The sequence below is a fragment of the Rattus norvegicus genome, chromosome 1 (assembly GCF_021556685.1).
Source record: "Rattus norvegicus strain SHRSP/BbbUtx chromosome 1, alternate assembly SHRSP_T2T, whole genome shotgun sequence".
Lineage (NCBI taxonomy): Eukaryota > Metazoa > Chordata > Mammalia > Rodentia > Muridae > Rattus > Rattus norvegicus.
This window is the reverse complement of record NC_141534.1, coordinates 94,671,701-94,691,198: the sequence shown is the minus strand read 5'-3', so window position 1 is coordinate 94,691,198 and position 19,498 is coordinate 94,671,701. Positions and strand designations below refer to the sequence as shown.

The 19,498-nt window shown below is 52.7% G+C and overlaps 2 protein-coding genes across 8 annotated transcripts; both read right to left on the bottom strand.

Moving 5' to 3' along the window:
- Positions 1-1,639: 1,639 nt before the first annotated feature.
- Positions 1,640-9,640, bottom strand: Dyrk1b (dual specificity tyrosine phosphorylation regulated kinase 1B). 6 transcript variants are annotated; one of them, XM_087555103.1, is made up of 12 exons: positions 9,496-9,640; positions 7,458-7,621; positions 6,657-6,776; positions 6,372-6,560; positions 5,930-6,077; positions 4,423-4,709; positions 3,717-3,863; positions 3,495-3,635; positions 3,185-3,220; positions 2,905-3,100; positions 2,458-2,564; positions 1,640-2,370 (listed from the first exon to the last, which is right to left on the bottom strand). In XM_087555103.1, the coding sequence occupies exons 2-12, from the start codon at positions 7,518-7,520 to the stop codon at positions 1,999-2,001; spliced, it is 1,806 nt and encodes a 601-aa protein (XP_087411229.1). In that variant the 5' UTR covers positions 7,521-7,621; positions 9,496-9,640; the 3' UTR covers positions 1,640-1,998.
- A 227-nt stretch (positions 9,641-9,867) lies between these two features.
- Positions 9,868-18,961, bottom strand: Fbl (fibrillarin rRNA 2'-O-methyltransferase). 2 transcript variants are annotated; one of them, NM_001025643.1, is given in 8 exon segments: positions 9,868-9,994; positions 10,096-10,241; positions 10,816-10,928; positions 11,878-12,010; positions 13,265-13,435; positions 14,262-14,464; positions 14,564-14,746; positions 18,857-18,961. In NM_001025643.1, coding segments are annotated over 8 exon segments (984 nt in total). In that variant the 5' UTR covers positions 18,867-18,961; the 3' UTR covers positions 9,868-9,969.
- Positions 18,962-19,498: the final 537 nt, after the last annotated feature.

The window sequence follows — 19,498 nt, the reverse complement described above, 5'->3', positions numbered from 1 at the left end:
AGGAGGATGCTGTAGGCTTTCACCTGCCTGAACTTATGAGAGTACCCTGGAAATACCAAAGAAGTATCAGGTCATCAGTCAGCCTGGAGCCTGGGCATTGGTTCTCAACCACAATACAAATGATATTCCATGCCCATTCCACATTCCTCACAGGGCCTACGGGATCTGGCCCCGCAGATGCCTCTAGGCTCAAATAAGCCTTGTTAAATTAATGACCAGTGCACCCACGCACAGCAACCTGAGCCCACTTCCTGGTTGTGTGACCTTAGAAGAATAACTTCCCTTTGCCTGAATTATTCCCAAGTTTAGAAAGGTCCTGTCTTCTACGACTGTTCATTCAAAATCTTTTTACTGGGAGGCTAGGCATGTAGAACACTTGCCTAGCACCTGGGGTTTCTTAGATTCCACCCCAGCACCAAGAGAACACATAATTAAAAAACAAAACCACCAACCAAGACTCTATTGACAGGGGACGGGGTGCTGTATATATTGGAGACCTCCCTTTCCTGCCTCTCTCTACCTTATCCTTCAACTTAGTTGTCTGGAGAGCTCACCTGTCATTTCTTGGCCTTCTCAACACCCCCCACCCCCTGTCACATCCTAGGCCACTCTTGCCTAGGGCACTGCCATGAGCTGTCATTTCCTGGTAATGTACTTCCACACTGTGGCAAAACTGAGCTGTGCACCTTCCTTTCTCATGGTGCCTCAGTCCTTTCAAAAAAGTCCAGCTCTCTAGATAACCAAAGATCTCCAAAAAATCTTAACTGGCATTCTCAACACGACCACTGCCGTCAGTTTCCCACAACAGGCTCTTGCTCATGTCCTCTCCATTGCTTGGCCGTGAAAGGCTGGCTGAGTGCTCTCCCTCCCTACCCACCCTATTCCTGCTCACCAGCACCATCCAATCAACCTGTACTATGTATCCTCCAACATCTGAGCCATAATGCCTTATAGCTTACTTAACACCAGCCCCAGCCATGTCTGCAGAGACGTCTGGCTTTGGAGTTCTCAAGAAAAGTGAGCAATGAGCTGGCCGTGTAGAAACTCCACCTCCCCCCCAGGAGTCACCGCACCCTCCCCTTGTGCGAGAACCAGGTGATTCTTACAAACTGGTTGGGAGACAGACAGCTGGCTCCAAATTGCCATGGAAACAAAAAAATCACTTACCTGGAGTCAGGGAGCGTCTTTTTGCCCGAGATCTCAATACTCGAAATGACTGCAGAGTGGGGCTGGCCACAGGTGAGGTAAAATCTGTACCCACTGTCTGTCTGCTCCCCCGATGGTACCTAAGAAGGCCTGCCGAATACACCCACAACCTACCAGATGCTTGCCTGACCAAAAAAAAGCCACTTGTGCGTGGACTCTGTGGAAGCCCTGACCAATGAGGGCAGACCATCACAATTGCTAGCAACAGGCCAGGAGGCCTTCACCCTGGAAAAGGCAAATATGGGCCAGGATTCTTGTATCCAGGCTTCTCAGCCCACCAAGTTCCTGCTGCCCCATGCCTGCACCAAGAACTATGATGTCCCTAGGAGGGACATACCCATACCACAAAGCACCCCTTCCCACACAACCTTCCCCACCATGCCTCTGAGGGTCAGGGGAGGGAGCCCAGGCCCTGCAAACGCTCAGGCAGGCATGTGAGAAAGCTTTTTACTGGGGGGTACAGCGAGGAGGAGCAAGGCCATCTCCCCCTACCTGCCCCCACCCCTCCTAGGGCCCTGGGTAAGGGGGAATCTCCCCTCTACCGGACCACCACTGTCTTTGGTACAATAAATAGAAAACAAGGAAGGGGGGGCAAGGGTCCAGTCTTAGTGGGGAGGGGTGCGGCCAAACTCCTCTCCCTTGACCCCCTGCCCTGGGCCCCAGTCAGTGCAGGCCTCACCCACCCCAGCTGGGTAGCAGCAAGTCCAGTCAAGGGGAGAGATGAGGATGGGAGCCCAGGGCCCCCAGATGGGGGGGTATGGCTTCAGGAGGGGCCCCAGGGAGGGGGCAGGGTCATGAGCTGGCTGCTGTGCTCTGGGGTACACCATGGAGGCCCAGACGAGGCCCCAGAGTGGCAGGGTCATCAGGGGGCGGGAGAGGTGGTCGACCTCCCGTCATCCGAGTCCGGAGGGCTGAGGCAGCCGGGTGCTGGGGAGCAGGTGCTGGATGAGGTGGAGAGCAGTCTGGAGGGCTGCCCACCAGGCTCACATCCATCAGCTCTGGGGGGGGTGGTGAGGTGGGTGATGGGGGTCGTCCAAGGCAACGGGGTTGTGGGGGTAACTGGGCCCCAGTCCCCAGCAATGTTGAGCCAGAGGTAGGGGCTTGATGTGTCTTGTGGGGCACATCACCCCCTGCCCAGGGGCGCAGAGGCTGGGAGGGTAGGACCTAAAAAAAGCAAAGGAGTGGTGGGTGGTGAGATCCTCAAGTCCCAAGCACTTGCCACCCACTTCCAAAGTCTCACAGCTCCAGTACCTGGGGGCTGTTCATCTCACAGTCAGTGATGGGGGGCCCTGGGCCCCCACAATATCGGTTGCTGTAGCGGTAGGCCCTGTTGTCACTGGAGGAGCCACTGGAGCCTCCTAGAAGCACCAGGAAGGAGAAAGGAGGACACGAGTAGTAAGATGGGGCAAGTCTTTTCACTACCCAGGCCCTAAGCTTAGACTTTGAGACCAGAGCAAGTGTGAGGCTGTAACAGTCCAATTTTGGAATCTAGGGTCTGAGTTTCGTGGGAGGCTACAGTCAGTTCTAGGGACTGAGTCTCCAGCCCCAATTCCAACCAAGAGCCTATCAGGTCACGTGGGACTGTCCCACCCCACCTTGGAGCTCAGAATCTGGTAGTTTCAGGGGCTCTGAGAGAGGCCCAGTGGTCAGGCCACCCTGGTTAGGCCCTGCGGTGCACATCTGACACGGGGCACCCACCAGAGCTGGAGATGGAGCTGGCGGTGCTAGAGGAGGGGCAGGTATCAAGGGGCGCCGGCGAGGTGGAGGCACTGCTGCCTGCCGGGCCCGTGTTGGTGGCCTCGTCGGCCGTGCGGCGGAAGAAGCCATGCTGCAGAGCGCCCAGAGGGCTGATGCGGGCGGCGGGCTCATACTCCAGCATGCGCAGCACCAGGTCCTGGAAGCGGAGGTAGTCGGCGGGGCTGTGGCCCGGCTCCCCCGCCCGCCGGCCCCCGGGCCCGCCCGTCTGCACGCCCAGCACCTCCTGCAGCCGCCGTGTCCCAGGGCCCTGGTAATCCTGGCAGGGAGGGGGTGGGAGGGGGGGCAAGAGAGTGGCCGTCAGTGGGCAGGAGGGGCAGGGAGACACACACGGGGAAACAGAGGCACAAGAGAGAGGGAGAGAGAAGCTAACAAGAGCTGTGGGGTGGGACGGTGATGGGGTTGGCAGGGGAGGAAGGAAAGGACAGACAAGGGGGAGAGGAAGACAGGGAAAGACACAGGGAGAGGGGAGCCCCAAGTGTGAGTGAGGGGACACCCAGGGAGGGAGAAGTGGCACAGGGCAGGGGCCGCACCTTCCTGAGTTCCTTTGTCCTTCGTAGGGTCCAGCCACCCCCAGGCAGCCGCTCAAAGTACTTGCGAGCTTTGGGTGCCTGTTCCAGCATAGGTGCGGGAGGGATGCCCAACACCTCCACAATCCGGCTCATCTGGTCCACCTGCAGGCAGGCGGCGGTCAGGGGCGCCAGGTGGCCAGGCTCCACCCCTCCACCTCCAGTACACCCCTTCCAGGGGCGCACCTCATTAGAGCCACTGAAGAGGGGTTCTCCGGTGTGCATCTCCACAAGGATGCAGCCCAGGGACCACATGTCGATGGCCAGGTCATAGGGTGTACCCAGGAGCACCTCTGGTGAGCGGTAGAAGCGGCTCTGGATATACTGGTAGATCTGGGGGAGGGGACAGTAGTCAGGGTACCAGCTCCCCTGCTGGTTCCACTGGAAGATTCAACTGTAGACAAGCCCCTGCCTGAAAACAGGATGGACCCTCTAGGTTGTGAGGTTCTCTGCAGCCAGTCACTGTCTTGCTCATTAACCTCTAGTCTTCAATGACCTTCCTGCTTTAACCCTGTCTGCACTCCCAGCTCTGGTCCTTCTGGTTTAAGAGGCTGGCTATTCCATACTGTACTACATTAGTATATCCCCTAGGGCTTGGTCTGCTCACATGGGGTTGAAAAACTTCATGGTCCTCAACCTGTGAGCAGTCAGCAAAGCAGCCTGAGGCTCAGGTCACAACTCCACTCCTCTGAGGAGTGCCTGGCCCTCAGCTTCACCCTTTCTCTTCCTTGCTTGGGTCATCTTTGCCCCTTCACTTCCCACCACCTCTCTCCAGGGGGCTTCCCATTGCCCAATATCATCTCTTGGTCATCAGCTTCTAGGGCCAAAATGAAACCGTCCTCCCACCGCATCCCACGGAAGACATTGGCGCTGCCCACAGTCAGAACCGCACCCGCTGGCCAAGCTGGCAGGAGCTGCCGAAGTCCACAATCTTGATGGCGCTGCGCTTAGGATTGCAGAGCAGGATGTTCTCAGGCTTGAGGTCGCAGTGGATGATGCTGAGCTCAGGCGTGGCCAGAAAGAGCAGGGCTGTGCAGAGCTGCTGTGCCAGCTTCCTCGTCAGGTTCAGTGAGACACCGCGAAAGTGTGTGTTGCGGAGGAGGTCGTACAGGTTGTAGGACAGCAGCTCAAACACCAGGCACAGGTGATTCCGGAACATGAAGTGCCGCTTCAGGTGTACTGCGGTCGATGGGGCAACAGGTTAGATGCACTGGCGGCAGGGAAGCTGGGACCAATGGTAACCACCTCAGGCAAACTGCAGTGAGCCCTAAGGTGTTTGTCTCTACACCGACTCACTGGACTTCCAAGGCATGTTAATTCTCAAGCCTCTCATACCTTCCAGTTTTTACCAAAAGGAAGGGCTCTGCCAGTAGGAAGTAGTTAGTGAGCATGACTGTCATCCCAGCGGTTGGAAAGATAAAATGGGCGAATGAGGAGCTCAAGGCCAGCTTGGCTTACACAGTGAAGTCCAGAATAAAACAAAACAAAACCCCAAAAGATGGTGTAACCTATAGGTTATGGGATGACCAAAGGGCAGTAGCATGTTTGACTAGCAAGCACAAGGACCAGGGTTCAAGCCCCAGCACTGCAAAGGGAAATTAAAGCTTTAAAACAGCTCCATGCGGGGTTGGGGATTTAGCTCAGTGGTAGAGCGCTTGCCTAGCAAGCGCAAGGCCCTGGGTTTGGTCCCCAGCTCCGAAAAAACAAAAAACAAACAAACAAAAAAAAACAGCTCCATGCTTCCTCATTTCATTTTACAATGCTGAACCAGCAGGCCTGGGATACACTGATGCACAAAGACTGTTAGCTCGAGGTACATCTGGATATATTTAGTGAGACCCTAGCTCAAAATAATGAAGTAAAAAAAGGTCTGGAGATGTTCTGGGGTCGGGGATGTTTGAAGGGAGGACCTGTTTGCCTAGCATTTATGAAGCACGGGGTTTGATCCCCAGAATAGCAAAACAAAACCTCCAAAAATATCACCATCACCCAAAACCCCAAACTATCAAAAGAACCTGCTTTTGTCTTTGCTGTCTGTGTGGCAAGGGATACTGGCTGTCCTTTTATTAAAGAATCCCTTTCCAGAGGAACTGAAGACTGGGACATATCACAAGAGCCATAGCTCTAGATGTCACTGCTTCTCACATTATCAACTGTTGAGCCTGAACTGTCACCTCATGCATGTGACAGCACTGAGTGCCTCCGTTTTTCCAACACGTCCACAAAGCTGCCCTGTCCCTCACCAGGCTTGGGGGAGGTAGTTCATGGCAAGTGTTTGCCAGAGTCTGGCCCTCAGTGAGCAGAAAGGAGAAATCATGACCACAGCAGAGGTTGAGGAGCCCGAAGCCCTCAGTGGAGGCCTCTCTATGCCAGGCGCCCTGCACCCACCCAGGCCTTACCTATGTAGTACTTCATCTCTGTATCATGCTGATTCATCAGCTCCAGCAGCCTCAGCTCAATCTGTGCCTGGTTCAGGAAGGCCTTTTTGTTCTTGATGATCTTGATGGCCACCAGCTCCTGAGTCTGGTGATCATAGGCTTTCACCACCTGTCCAGACAAGGAGAGTTACCTGGGTAAGCGAGAGGCCCACCAGCCATACCTTTCTAACAACTCACAGCCCAGTGCTCACATCCCTTGTAATGGATAAAAAGTAACAACAGTTCTCTTTCAAAGAGTCTTGTGATTTATACTCATCCAGAACTAAGACAGGGAAACTAAGTGGCTTGAGTGGCGGGCCCAGGGCAGGACTTTTAGCAAGTGAACACTCTGGGAGGAGGAAGCGGGGTAACCAAGTGGTTGTCTGCATCACCCAGGCACTGGGCGAGCGGGGGAACCTCGCACCTGGCCAAAAGAGCCTTTGCCAATAAGAGAGTCAATTTCATAGCGCTCTAGCCAGCGCTCGCCGCTGCGCACAATGTAGTCGTGGTTGTCATCGTCATAGCCGTGATTCAGGACCTTCTTCTCCTTTTTGGTGCTCGAGTCCTGGGGTGGCGCCTGTTGGGCCCGCCGCTTCTTCTTCGCATAGTATACCTGCTCAGGCAGCCAGGAAACTGGACCCTTAGTGATCCAGGCAAGAAGCCAGGACCCCTTTCAACACCCAACCACAGAAGTCCATTCCCCACTCACCTCATTGATGTGCTTGTAGGTCTTGATGAGGTCCACTGAGAGCTTGCGCAGCGGGGCCGAGGTCGCATCCCGGAAGGCCAGGGGCAGTCTCCGTGGCAGTAGCCGCACATCAGGCAATACCTGTGGCAGAGGGAGGCAGACACTGAGCACAAGCCTTCACCTCCAACTTCTAGGAGAGAAGGGTAAAGCTGACACCTCATTTGACCATGCCTACATTTCCCTAGCTCTGATCGCATCCTGTATAGGAGCACAAGCACACACTGTGGGTTCCACTCATCCGTTCATTATATGAAGTGAGTGGTTTACCTCTGACCTTCCATTCAGCCCTAGGTCTTTTGCTCCGTATCTGGGTTCTGTCCCCTGAGTCTTTGCACCTGAGACCACTGTTTCTGGGAACAATGCTATTGAATTTCCTGTCCTTACTCTCAAGTAAGTATCTCTGCCCAATTAAAAAGCTCTTGGATTGGGATTAGTCTCCCTGGGTCTCCCACTGCTCTCAGCTCATTTTCCTTCTGGCCCCCTCTAGATTTCTTTCAGGCTTCTCTCTCGTGAACACTCAGACCTGTGTTTCTTTCTGTCTGCTCTGTGCCAGTGACAGTTCTGACCCCAAGACACACATTATGGAGAAGCTCAAGAATTCAGTCCTCAGCAGGAAAGAGGGTGGATTCTTCAAAGTCCAACTACCTGAAACTCTTTTAGTATTGTGAGGCCTCCAAACTCCCCAGAGATCCTCCAACAACCATGCTGTTGTCTGGAGGCCATTCACTCTTCAGGCAGGTGAGAAGCCTGCTCAATGCCTACCTGTGTGTGTTCCTGGGGCCCCGGAAAGCCAGAGAAGGGACCATGGCCTGGTGGGACGGCCATGGTGGGCTCAGAGGGCCGCAGGGGTGTGAGGCCTGGAGCGGGAGCCCGGCCGGGGGGCGCCTTCTCGCATCCTGCACCTCGGCTGCCACCGCCGCTGAGACCTGAGAGCAGGTAGAAAGTGGGAGGACAACATGAAACAAGAAGGTGTGGAGGTCAGGGTCAGTTAGAGAAGAAGTGGGCATGAACTAGAGGGCAGGACCAGGGGGAGACAGGGAACAGGACAGAGCACAAGCACCAGGTAGCCATGTAGAAACAGAAACGGGTAGCAAGTGGGTTAAAACAGCCATGTCTCTCAACAAATGAGCCAAATGAATGAATGAGGCATCACATTGAGAAAAATGTAAAAGGGAATCATCAAACCAGACAGGGGTGGGGAAGGGCTGGTACAAGGCCAGGGCAGGAAGGAGAGAAAGAGGCCAGGAATTAGGAAAGCAAAAGAGAAGGCAGAAACCAGTAGTCTGGGTAGTAGAATTCAGGCTTTCTTTGAAATTCTGCCGGTGGCCAGCCTGAGTCCCTCAGAAAAGGCACCGCCCTCACATGGTCTTCCCTCAACAGTGAGGGCCCAATTTCAAGCCTAGCCTACCCACTAGTTCTCTCTAAAGAACATAGCAGTCCTTGTGGACCTCCTAGCAAAACCAAGGTTATTTGAGAACTCCTTTACATGCGAGCTATAGATGTCTCAACCAACATGGCATACTTTCCCCTGGGACCAACTCCATACTCCACCAAGACCGCTCCCTGCTCCCTATATGAGGTCTCCCGCACCAGGGACTCTTCTTCTAAGTAGTCTATATTTATCCCACTAGTATTTTCTTATTACTTCAAGACCCCAACTCCTTAGGAAAACAAGGGGGAGGTGTAATTTCTCAACATCTAAGAGTCACTGTCTTTTTCTTCCTTATCCTGGGATCCTTGCTATCTCCTCCATTTCTAAGTGGGGTCATTCCACAATTGAGCCTATTCCTAGAAGGGCCCGACAAGCCAAATCCCTAAATATCACACAAGACTTCACTCCCTCTAAGTGTCCTTCGGAACAAAATCCCCTCCCTAGGAGCTTCCCCCTTGTCAGATTCCCTTCTATCCTGTCCTGTTACTCCAGGTCCCCTTTATTGGAGCTTCACAGATAAACAACCTCTCCCCAAGCCCTCCCACACTAGGACCAGCTCTTCCAGCACCCACCCCTACCCGGGTCAGGGCTGGCGCTGGGCCCACGGGGGGCTGGAGCGCGATGGGGGCCCCAGTGCGGTGGGCGAGCGGCCAGCATGGCGGCAGCGGCGGTGGCGGCGGCGGCGATGAGGAGGTGGCCGCCTGTCCCCGGCCCGGCTAGCCTAGCCTGCCCCGCGGCAGTGAGGGCAAGCGGGACAGGCGGCCCGGTGGGTGACAACAGCAGCCGCCGCCACTGCCACCGAGGGGGAGGGGCGGGAAAAGGAGGGGACGAGGGTCAGACCAGGGCACGCGGGGGAAGGGGACAGCAGGTGGACGGGGGAGGGGCGGGTTAACCCTCGCCCTACGGCCCAGCCCCGCCCCGCGTGGCCACCCGCCCCCAGGGACCCTGGCGTCCCGCCCCCCACCCGGCAGGCCCGCCCCGGCCGGTGGAGTCCCGGCGGGCGGGGCACAAGTGAACCCGGCAGGCCGCACCTCCCATGGCAACAACCGCGCTATTGGTTGTTGCTGCCAAGAGCTTAACCAATTAGCAGTCAGGGCAGCTGTTGCTAGGCGACAGCGAAGCGGCCAGCGCAGCCGAGCCCAAACAAAGGGCGGGAGTGGGGCCGGGCTGCCCCCCTCCCAGGCTCCCCCTCAAGACAGCTCCCTCGGGCTTAGCCCCTTCCAGGAATTCGGCTGTGAAGTGCCGGGCTGCGCTGCACTGGCCTGAAGCCCCCTCCTTTCCCTTGCTAAATCTCGCGGGGACCGGCAGGGCGGGTCCGGGCCTGCCCCCCACTCAAGCGTGCCATCCCGCCCGTCGCAGTACCGTTACCTGAGGGCGTGGGTAAGGGGATTCAAACTGCTCGGGAAGCCCGAGCTCAGACCTGCCCACTGGCTGAGGGTGTCTGGTGGACGCGGCGAGCCAGGGCCCCGATTACCCAGTAATGCAACCAGCAAAATGGCGACCACAACAAACCGGCCCCCCTGTCCCGGCTCCGCCCCCACACCCCTCACGTGACCTAGTGGAGCACTGTGCGCCTGCGCCTTAAGGGTGCTGAGCCGCGCACGTGCGTAGCAGCCACCAATGGAACGTGCACCATGTGACCGGATGAAACTTTCCAGGCACCCCCCACCACCACCACACAAAGTTGATCAAGGACGCATGCGTCTTGAGGCCACTGAGCAATCAGCACCAGACAGGGAAGACAGATTAGTCTTTTAATAGAAAAATCCCCTGCAAAAAGTCAAAAGCCACATGTGCAACAGTAGCAACAACACACATTTCTTCAATCCAGACAGTCGAGTTTCAGTTCTTCGCCTTGGGAGGTGGCCTGTGAGGAAATCAGAGTGGGTCGAGTTGTAACCAATTTTAGCTTCTCAGGCCCTGGAAGCTCTGGCCCAAAGTAAGGGAGAGGTCTATTCTGGTACTTACCTGTACACACCTACAACCACAGCGTGGTCTCGTTCATAAGGCTCTAGTGTCAACTGCTCCTGAGGCTTCATGTTCTCTTGCTGCATCTTTTTCACTTCAGATGCAAACACAGCTTCTGCTGAGGCTGTGGAATCAATGCAGTTGGCCTAGAGAGGAGAAAAGACTTTAAGCTAAAAGCATGTCTTTGTTACAGATTTGGAGATGCAGACTTAGCCAATTTCCTACATTAAAGACATTTTAGGGTTGGGGATTTAGCTCAGTGGTAGAGTGCTTGCCTAGCAAGCGCAAGGCCCTGGGTTCGGTCCCCAGCTCCGGAAAAAAAAAAAAAAAAAGACATTTTAATTTAGCTCAGACTGGAAACAGGTTGTTTCCCTTATCTAAGGCAGTGGTTAAAGTCAGGAACACTCTTCCATATTCCGGTAACAGCTGAAGGCCAGCTGGCAGCAATAGAACAAATGTAGCAATAGGCTCTGAAGATGGTGAGGATGCCTGAGTTTTCTATATTTTAAACAAATGTTTTGAGAACCGTACCTGCTGCAGTTAGTATTATTCTACCCCATAGTCTGTTCCAAATGCCTAACACTTATAGATCTTCAACCACAGAGAAGACTAATAGACCAAGTCAAACAGGCTTCAGCTAAGTAACTTGCTCAGCCAGGACAGATCAAGCATCCACAACGTTCGCTGTTGCTACTCAACCTGACACTGCAAGATCCATACCTTAATGGAAATCACAAAGTGTCCTCCATTCCGCAGGAAGGTGTGGGCATTCAGGGCCACAATTCGGGTTTGGTCTGGCTGGGCCACATCGGCAAAGATGACATCCACCATTGCTAAGGAAAAATGGGACAGCGGTTAAAAACAGAAGTCTGCAGAAACTTTTCCAGAGCCCCCCAACAGGGCCTTGTGCTGTTTCACCACCAGGTTCCTGGGACTCCTCTGCCTCCAGTCTTACTCCCAGCCACTCCCTCCAAAGCACCCCAAAGGTGGAACCAGAACCTAAGTCACTTCACTCATCCGCTCCTCTTATAAGCCAACAGTTGCCACCTACTCTGTGGCCAGCCCTGGGCTGGGTGTGGGGGACACACAGAGAGATCCGGACCCTGCCTTCGAGATCCTCCCAGGTCTGGGGGGGTGGGATGGGAGGGGAGGGGAAGGGAGAGATGGTTCATCAGAAAGACAAGTAAATGTGAGTTGAGCAGTTAAAGACAAGATGTGGGAAGGGCTGTCAAATGACAAGGACCAGAGGACGGGCTGGGTGCACTGAGAAAATGCACAGGTTAAAAAACAAAACAAAAACAAAAAACCAAACCAAAACAAAAAAACCCAAACCAAACCCCATAAAAACCAAAGAAGCACAATGGAAAGGTAATGGTTTAAGGTAGCGTGACTCAAAACAAAAAATGTGATGGAGTAAAAACATCCTTTAAGTGTTTGGAAAAGCAGGCAACAAGTATCGGGTATCTCTAGGGGAACTCACAAGGCCCTCCACTTTTATACTAGACTTTCGAGGTGTTTTTAAAAAAGCCATTGAGTTATACTTGCTGTGACCAGGACTGGAATCTCATCAAATAATGGCTTTAAAACACAAGCCAGGGCAGTGTAAAAAAAAGGCCTCGAGTGTTAGAGCGTAGCAGAACTGACCCTGACACAATCTTCACACTGTTGCAGTGAAGAGGCTGCTCTAACTCTAACTCCACCTAATTCAGGCTCCATAGGCATCCCCTGAGAAACATGCAGTGGCTTATCCTACCCTCTGTGGACCACCCCCAGGGCCCTCACCAATAAGCATGCGGTATTTGTGTGGGTGCCGAGCATCTTCAATTACAGGAATAATGTTGGTCCTCTTCTTGGCCAAGTTGATGAGGTCACGGCCAGAGCGGTGGGAGAACTCAACTGCGTAGACCAGACCATCCTAAAATTGACCCAGCATCGATGAGCACACACTGGTACTCCAGTAGTCGTCAACACTGACTGGGATTGAGTGCCACTTGTAGCAGGTTCTCAGACCCTCAATCAAAACCCCTGCTTTGAAATTACTGCCACTATGAGAAGTCATGAGCCATGTTATTCCCAAGCAACCAAGTTTTAAGATCCTAATAATCTGACCCGTGAGGACAGGCTCCCAACACAGGGTAAAAATCTAGGCATCCAGGATAGATAGAGATGAAGGAACAGAGCTCATAGCATTTGTAACGGAGCAGCACTTACAGGAAATATGAAGCCACACACTGCCAATGCCTATCCAAGTCTGAGTGTTGTTGCTGTTTGGTTTTAGAAGAGGCTAGGGTTACAAGGCTAGTGCTTTCACTAATTAAACACTTTATAATTCAGTCAAGCAGCGAGAAGCTGTCAAGTGAGACTCCCAAGTACTAGGTGCTCTCTGCACTGGGATCCTGTACTGCCAGAGAACATACGTCCATTAGCAGAAACCAAAGCTGGGATGTAACTCAGTGTCAGCATACCTGCCTAGCATTTCAAGAAGCCCTAGGTCCAACACCCAATAGTTGAGTGGGTCTGGGGTTGGGTCAGGGGGACATGAATGCCTTGCTTCTGTGTGTGGAAGCCAGAGGATGATGTTAGGTACCACTCCTTCAGGAACTCTAACCATCCTTTTTTTTTCCTTTTTCTTTTTTTTGAAACCCTGTTTTTCCTTTTTCTGTGTAATCCTGGCTGTTCTGGAACTCACTGTGTAGATCAGGCTGGCATTGAACTCAAGAGATCTATTGCCTCTGCCTCTCCAGTGCTGAGACTAAAGGCTAGACCCATCATGTTTTTGAGACAAGGTCTCTCACCAGTGCTGACGGCTCGGCAGGCCAGAGACCACTGGCCTGTTGCTGCATTCTCATGCTGTTCCTATGAGGGTATACTGCCACACTGGTTTTGTTTTTCAAAATGGATTCTGGGTATCAAAATCAGCTACTCATGACAGTGTGGCAAGCACTTTAATGATTGAATCTCCCCTTTTAGCCCTTGGACATAACTTTTTCAACCAAAATAGTCTGGTATCTATATTCCCAGCTCTGGGTTACTTTAATTGACTACACTCTCTGGTTCACAATTACAAGCAGGAGTGGTACTGAAAGAACTCTGCTTCAAGCTGTCCCTCTCACAGAATGAGGGATGAGCCTGGCTTAGGTTCCTCCATCCCCATAACCTGCCCACTCACCGGGCCAACAATGTCAGACACATGGGAGACGGTGGTGCCTGAGGCTGCCCCAAGGTAGAGCACCTTGGCCCCCGGCTTGATGTGGATCTGGTCTACGCCACCCAGGATTGCTGCGGCCAGCTTGGAGCGGAAGGGGTTCCAGGCTCGGTACTCAATTTTGTCATCTCCTTCCTGAGCCAGGAGAGATGGGGACAGAATCAGTGTTGGATTCTTGTGCAGGGCATCATTCCCTGTAACCCTAGGGCCCTCAAAAGAAAGTGCATTCTAATCACTATGTAAGAACAAAATGCAGATGTACAGCAGGGACCAGGAGAGAAGCCATTCTGCCCTCCCATGGAGACTCGGGGAGGGAATAACATACAGTAAACACGGAAGTGAAAGACAGAACTAAGCACTAGGCACTATGTCCTGTCCTAGCACCAGTTTCAGGTGCTGGACAACAGTGAGTAGAACACATATTCTGCCCTAAGAGGTAAGTACTCTCTGAACTAAGTCACTGAATTAAGTACAAACCGGCACAGGTGACAGGCTATACAGACTAAGCCAGGAGAGGATTTGAAATCAGAACAGAGCAAGGAAAGTGTGAAAAGGGAAACAGACCAGGAAAGGCTGGGGACACTTTTGAGCCACCCACACCACCCCGGGAAGAACACTGCAGACACAGAGTGGGAGATGAACAAGGCAGCCTAGGGATGGCCATAGAGACAAGGACATGGGAGAGCTAGGTTGTGGCAGTGAGGACGGCTCAGACAAGGAGGGCGATGTAAGAGCCTCATCAGAAGGAGCAGGCAGTATGTGACCAGAGGCAGAGGACAAGGAAACAGTTTAGTATGGAGCTAGAAGACAAGGCCAGGGAATTGGGAGGGGGAGCTGGGATCTGCAGCAGCTCTGAAGCTACAGCCTGCCTGGTCCTCTGTAGGACACAATAGCAAAAAGACTAGACTGTAAGCAATGTTATCAGCTGGGCCTGTACTCTGGACAGGGGTCCGGAACTCACGGAGATAGAGACTCTCTTCTCTCCATACACAGATTCTCCAGGAACCAGATTCTTTGTGACAAGGGCATCCTCCTTTCCGCGACAGATAAAGACTCCTTCATGCCGATGGGGCTCCACCATCACATTCTTCCCTGACTGGTTTCCTCTCTTGCCTCCCCGGCCACCACCTCGACCCCGGCCGCCCCCAGACTGGAAGCCTCCACCTGTAAGAGAGAGCTGCAGTAGGAGAGGGAGGCCCCCACGTCTTCCCTTCCTATGTCCTTTGAGAACCTGCTCTAGCCCCCCATGTCTACCTCGCTCACCTCGTCCACCTCCACCTCCTCGTCCCCTGAAGCCACCGCCTCCTCCACCTCGACCTCGACCTCCACCGCCAAAGCCTCCTCGTCCACCGCCAAAACCTCCTCTCCCTCCTCGGCCTCCTCCTCTACCACCTCTGTCACCAAAGCCGCCTCTGCCACCAAAGCCGCCCCCACGGGGGCTGAAACCTGTAACAGACGGAAACAGGGGTCAGGGCAACGGAGCATAAGAAGTTAAAGGACCCTTACCCGTCAGGTCCACAAACGTTAGACGTTGGCAAAGCATAGGGCTCGGGGCTCAGGGTGATGTCTACCATAGCCGGAACACAGTAATCAACAATGACAGTGATCATCAGTCCTACAGCACAGAGGGGTAAACGTGAACCTCCCAGAAGGGAAGAAACAAATCCCAGAAAACTAAACCCAATCAGAGTTTTCTTGAAATATGGTATCAGGTATCCCAGGCTGGCTGTGAAGTCCCCACACAGATCCTGATTCTTCTGTCCCCACCTCCCAAGTACTGTATTACAGGCCTGCATCCCCGCGTCCAGCACCATACCCCTCTTATGAGATGCACCAGCAAGAGGCCACTAAAGGCAGAACATGCTGCAGACTATCTAACCAGGGATGGGCAGAATGCAGATACTCTGGTTTTCTTGGTGGGACAGCTTCACACAACTCATTTTATCCCTCGTATAGGAGCCCCACATGTACATGCTTGATAGCAACAGGATCTGTGATGCCCTCACAGTATCTTCAAGACCTCTCGATAAAAGGGCACCCCCCTCAGTCTGATGCTCGGTCCTGCTAAATCCATCCCTCCCAGCATAGGGGGGAAATTAACAAAATCCCCAAATTGCCCCTTTAAGGATGAGCAATGGTCTAGATGGGTGGGCTAGATAGAGCACACCAGCATGTCAGCTTGGGCTTAACCCCAGGGGTAGCAGCAGTCTATGCCTGTGACTCTAACACTCGGAGAGGTGGAGGCAGGAGACCACAGTGGGCCTCATGGTGAGACCTTTCTTCAAAAGGAGAACAGCTGGGCTGGGGATGAAGGGCAGCAGTGGAGTGCTCCAGGGCTTGCCCCTTTGCCCCCAGCCAGAGAGCAGCAAGCAGTGCATGGGACTGGGTGATATTTAGCTTTTCTGTGATGGAGGTGGAGCACAGAGTTTATCTGAAAACACAGCTTGAAGATTAGGGGTGGTTCAAAATGATCTCACTTGATTTAAACTGTAAAAACCTGCTCGAGTTTTTGTCTCAGCCCTGTGACTATACCCCATTGACAGCTTCAAACAATTTTTGTTGTTTTTGAAACTTTTATTATCTCTTTTAAAAAAACTTTATGAACATTAGTGTTTTGCCTGCATGTTTATCTGTATGAAGATGTCAAAGAGTTAGAGACAGTGGTGAGCTGCTATGTGGGATGCTGGGAATTGGCCAAGTCTTCTGGAAGAGCAGCCAGTGCGTTTAACCTTCAGCTTCCTTTTGTTGTTTTGAGTCAAGGTCTCACTATGTATCCCTAACTAATCTGGAGCTCTATGTATACCAGGCTGGCTTCAAACTCATGAGATACACTTGTCTCTCCTGGATGCTGAGATTCAAGGAATGTGCCACCTTAACAGTATTCCTGACTGTATTTGGGGGTGCGGGGCTTTGTTCTTTTTACTTTTTGTTTGCTTGTTCTTTGTCCTTTCTAACACACTTCACTTGAGGGGCTGGGCACTGTAGCTCTAATACCCAGGCCCTGAGTTCAACTCCCCAGAATTCAAAACAAACAAAAACCCCTGCAACTTTGTATCTACTTCTAACTTCAGTTTTTAAGTTAAAACAGTTTCCTCTTCAAAACTCAGACACCTCCAAGCCTCATTTCTACCCTCTCCACCTCACCATCCACAATAAAATCGGAATTCTTTTCTGACCATGAATCCCTGAGGGCATTTTTTTCTTTTTGAGTTCCCTGCAGGACCATAATGTATAGCCCAAATCGAGAGCCATTATGCCAAGGACCTGTCCCCACCTGCAAACAATGGGCTTTGAGATCTCACATGAGCTGCTCTCTCTCCAGCTCCTGCCAACAGGGGCATGGCGCCTTTGCCTGCTGCACTTTGAGTAAGTGGTACAGGCTCAGCCCACTCGCCCCTTGTCATATTGCGTTTAACACTGTCACTCTCACTGCCACCCACAAGTTCCAAATGCACAATGCTTTGTAATTATTCTGGGTACAGCACCCTAGCACAATCGAATGCTGACATTGACAAATCAGTCAGCAAATGTCTGATGATGACTTTGAGACAGAGCTACACTATTTGAGGGAGGATGAATCTGAATCTCTGATCTTTCTACATCTTGAGTGCAGAAAAAATGGATGTTTGCCACCATGCCTATTCCTATGTGGCAAGCACTTTACCAACTGAACCACATCCTCAGCCCTGCCAATTCAGGCCCTGGATTCTGCCTCACAGAGAAACCCCCTGTTTTCACTCAGAAGAGAATGGTGTCCTGTAGCTCATACAGGAGGATGGCCACGCCACTGTTACTCAAGACCTTTTAAAGTAGCAAAGGGGCATGGGAATGTTAGAAAAATCAAGTAACTGTATACACGAGTACCTAGGAGAGGAGCCACTAGCCAGGGCTATGAGACTCAATCAGGCCTGATGGAACAGAACCTGGCAAACTGTTGGTATCCTCACGGGGACTGGTGGACAGCAGGGTCAACTCAGTCACATAATGCTCAAGATATATCAGAATCCATTTCTAGCCCTGAGGTTTTTAGGAAAATGAACCACAAGGACTCACTACTCAGCCACTCTTTTTTTTTTTTCCGGAGCTGGGGACCGAACCCAGGGCCTTGCACTTGCTAGGCAAGCGCTCTACCACTGAGCTAAATCCCCAACCCCACTCAGCCAGACTCTTATGTCCACACACAGTCTGCTGTTTTAAAATCTGCTTCCCTCTAGAAGTCTTCTCGAAGGGTGGGGTATCACATGCCTGCATTTCTGCCGCTGGAGAAGCTGTGTCGGAGGCCAGCCTAGGCTATCACAACAAGACGCCATTTCAACACACAAACATAAAAATAAAGGACCCTGTTGAGAAATGTCCACCATACACTGTAGCACACCTCTGTTTAAAAGTCTCCCCCAAATCTGCTTCTGTCACCGAAGATTTGACTGCTGGAAATCTCTACAACCCTCATTCTATCATTTGACAAAGAAAGGTTGAGGGGGAAATCACGGATCACAGGATGCCAGTAGAACATACAGACTAGCAATCCACCCACACTACTTCACCAGACTTCCAGAACAGAGCCCCAGATACTCAACAGTTTGGGAGGGAGAGATGGGTCACCATCCCCTGCAGTGATTTACTCTCATCAGTGCACACAAGACAAAAACCTGCAGTAGTGAAAACTGATCCTAGATAAACGGTGAAAAGCTCATTTTATCACTAATGTAGCACAGACTGGAGTTAAACTCATAAACTGCCTCGGCTTCCCGACTGCTAGGATTGACAAGCAGTGCTGTTGCAGCCCAGAGTAACATATCACCAAGAAAACCACGTATCCATGAAGAATTCAAGAGAGAAACTAGAACTTTCTATTGTCAAAGCCAGAACTCTCGCCATCATCCACCACGCAGTGGACTTATCAGAAAAACGCGGGAAATTAATACATGTGTCAGGCCAGGCGTGGTGGCGCAAGCCTTTGATCCCAGTACTCTGGAGACAGGCTGGCGGGTCCCGGCCAGCAAGTCACGTGGCAAGACACTCTCAAAAAACAAACCAAAACCAACCCCTCTCACTTCCAATCACCTACCCTGCTTAAGGCCGGGTAGTAAAGTTTCTCTCACTACAGAGAAGGAACTTCCAGGTTCCCAGATCCTTTAATCCTAGAGGCCTCGGGCCCCGCCCATCCCGGAAGCGCGGTGAGCGCCAGCCGTGCCTGTGAGCGTCACACTCCACAGAGCGGGAGGTCCTCATGCACCTGGGGGAAGCTGGGCTGGGGATCAAGATATCGGTAATGCGGAGTGACAGTGGGTGACGGCGGCAACAGGAAAGGCTTGGGGTGGAGCCTTTCCATCTGCGACCCAAGTCGGATGCCCAAAACCACGGTCGGGAATCCAAGTCCAAGCTCTGGGTCAGGGTCTGGAGGGCCGTACCGGCCCGTCTGAAGCGGCAAGCCGGTAGGCCGGTCGGTGAGTCGAGCTCCCGGCCACATCCCTCCCGGGCCCGAGCAGCCGCGGTCCCCGCCCGCCCGCCGGCCCGCCTAGAGCCCTTGACTCCTGCCCGCACCCGGGCCTTTACCTGGCTTCATTACTGCGTGCTGGTGGCGCGACTCAGACAACCAGCGGCGTGCCGGACTCCACGAGTCTCAGGCTTTCACACGTGGAAAAAAGCGCCTGCGCGCGGCGACGTACGGCCCGTGACGGAAGCGCGTAGCCACGCCCCTTACAGGCGCCTCCCCTCTCCCGGAAGTCGGAGTCAACGCCTTGGGCGGGAATTCTGGAAGCTCTGTCTTGTCCGCTCCTTGCTTTTCCACAGAGTGGCAAATTTTATCACAATGCGCTGCGACTTTTCCTCTCACTTGTGCCAGCACTCTAGGAACCAGGGGTTATACTCAAACTGAGTTTTTAAAAAAGATTTATTATTTTTCAAAGACTTTAAAAATTTTTATTTTATCCTTAGAAACGCATGCTCGTCTGTGAACCAACGTATATGCAGTGGAAGTCAGGAGAGAGCGTCAGGTCCCCTGGAACTGGAGTTACAGGCGATTGTAAGCCGCCAAATGGGTGCTGGGACCCGAACCTGGGTCTTCAGCTAGAGCAGTACGTTCTCTTCAGAGCTGAGCTATCTCTCCAGCACAGCCTTATTTTTCTGTTTGCTGTTGTTGATGTTTGTATTTTGTGACAGGGTTTTTGCAGTGGTGCCCAGGCTGGCGTGGAACTG

Excerpts from the sequence above, each read along its gene's own strand:
- Dyrk1b (XM_087555098.1), bottom strand. The coding sequence starts at position 8,784 with ATGCTGGCCGCTCGCCCACCGCACTGGGGCCCCCATCGCGCTCCAGCC. Across the intron at positions 6,777-7,457 it reads GGCCCCAGGAACACACACAG|GTATTGCCTGATGTGCGGCT; the intron begins GTAGGCATTGAG and ends CCTCTGCCACAG. Across the intron at positions 4,710-5,929 it reads AGAGATGAAGTACTACATAG|TACACCTGAAGCGGCACTTC; the intron begins GTAAGGCCTGGG and ends CATCGACCGCAG.
- Fbl (XM_087653072.1), bottom strand. The coding sequence starts at position 14,843 with ATGCTTTGCCAACGTCTAACGTTTGTGGACCTGACGG. Across the intron at positions 14,465-14,806 it reads AACGTTTGTGGACCTGACGG|GTGGAGGCTTCCAGTCTGGG; the intron begins GTAAGGGTCCTT and ends TCTCTCTTACAG. Across the intron at positions 12,011-13,264 it reads TGTCTGACATTGTTGGCCCG|GATGGTCTGGTCTACGCAGT; the intron begins GTGAGTGGGCAG and ends GGTCAATTTTAG.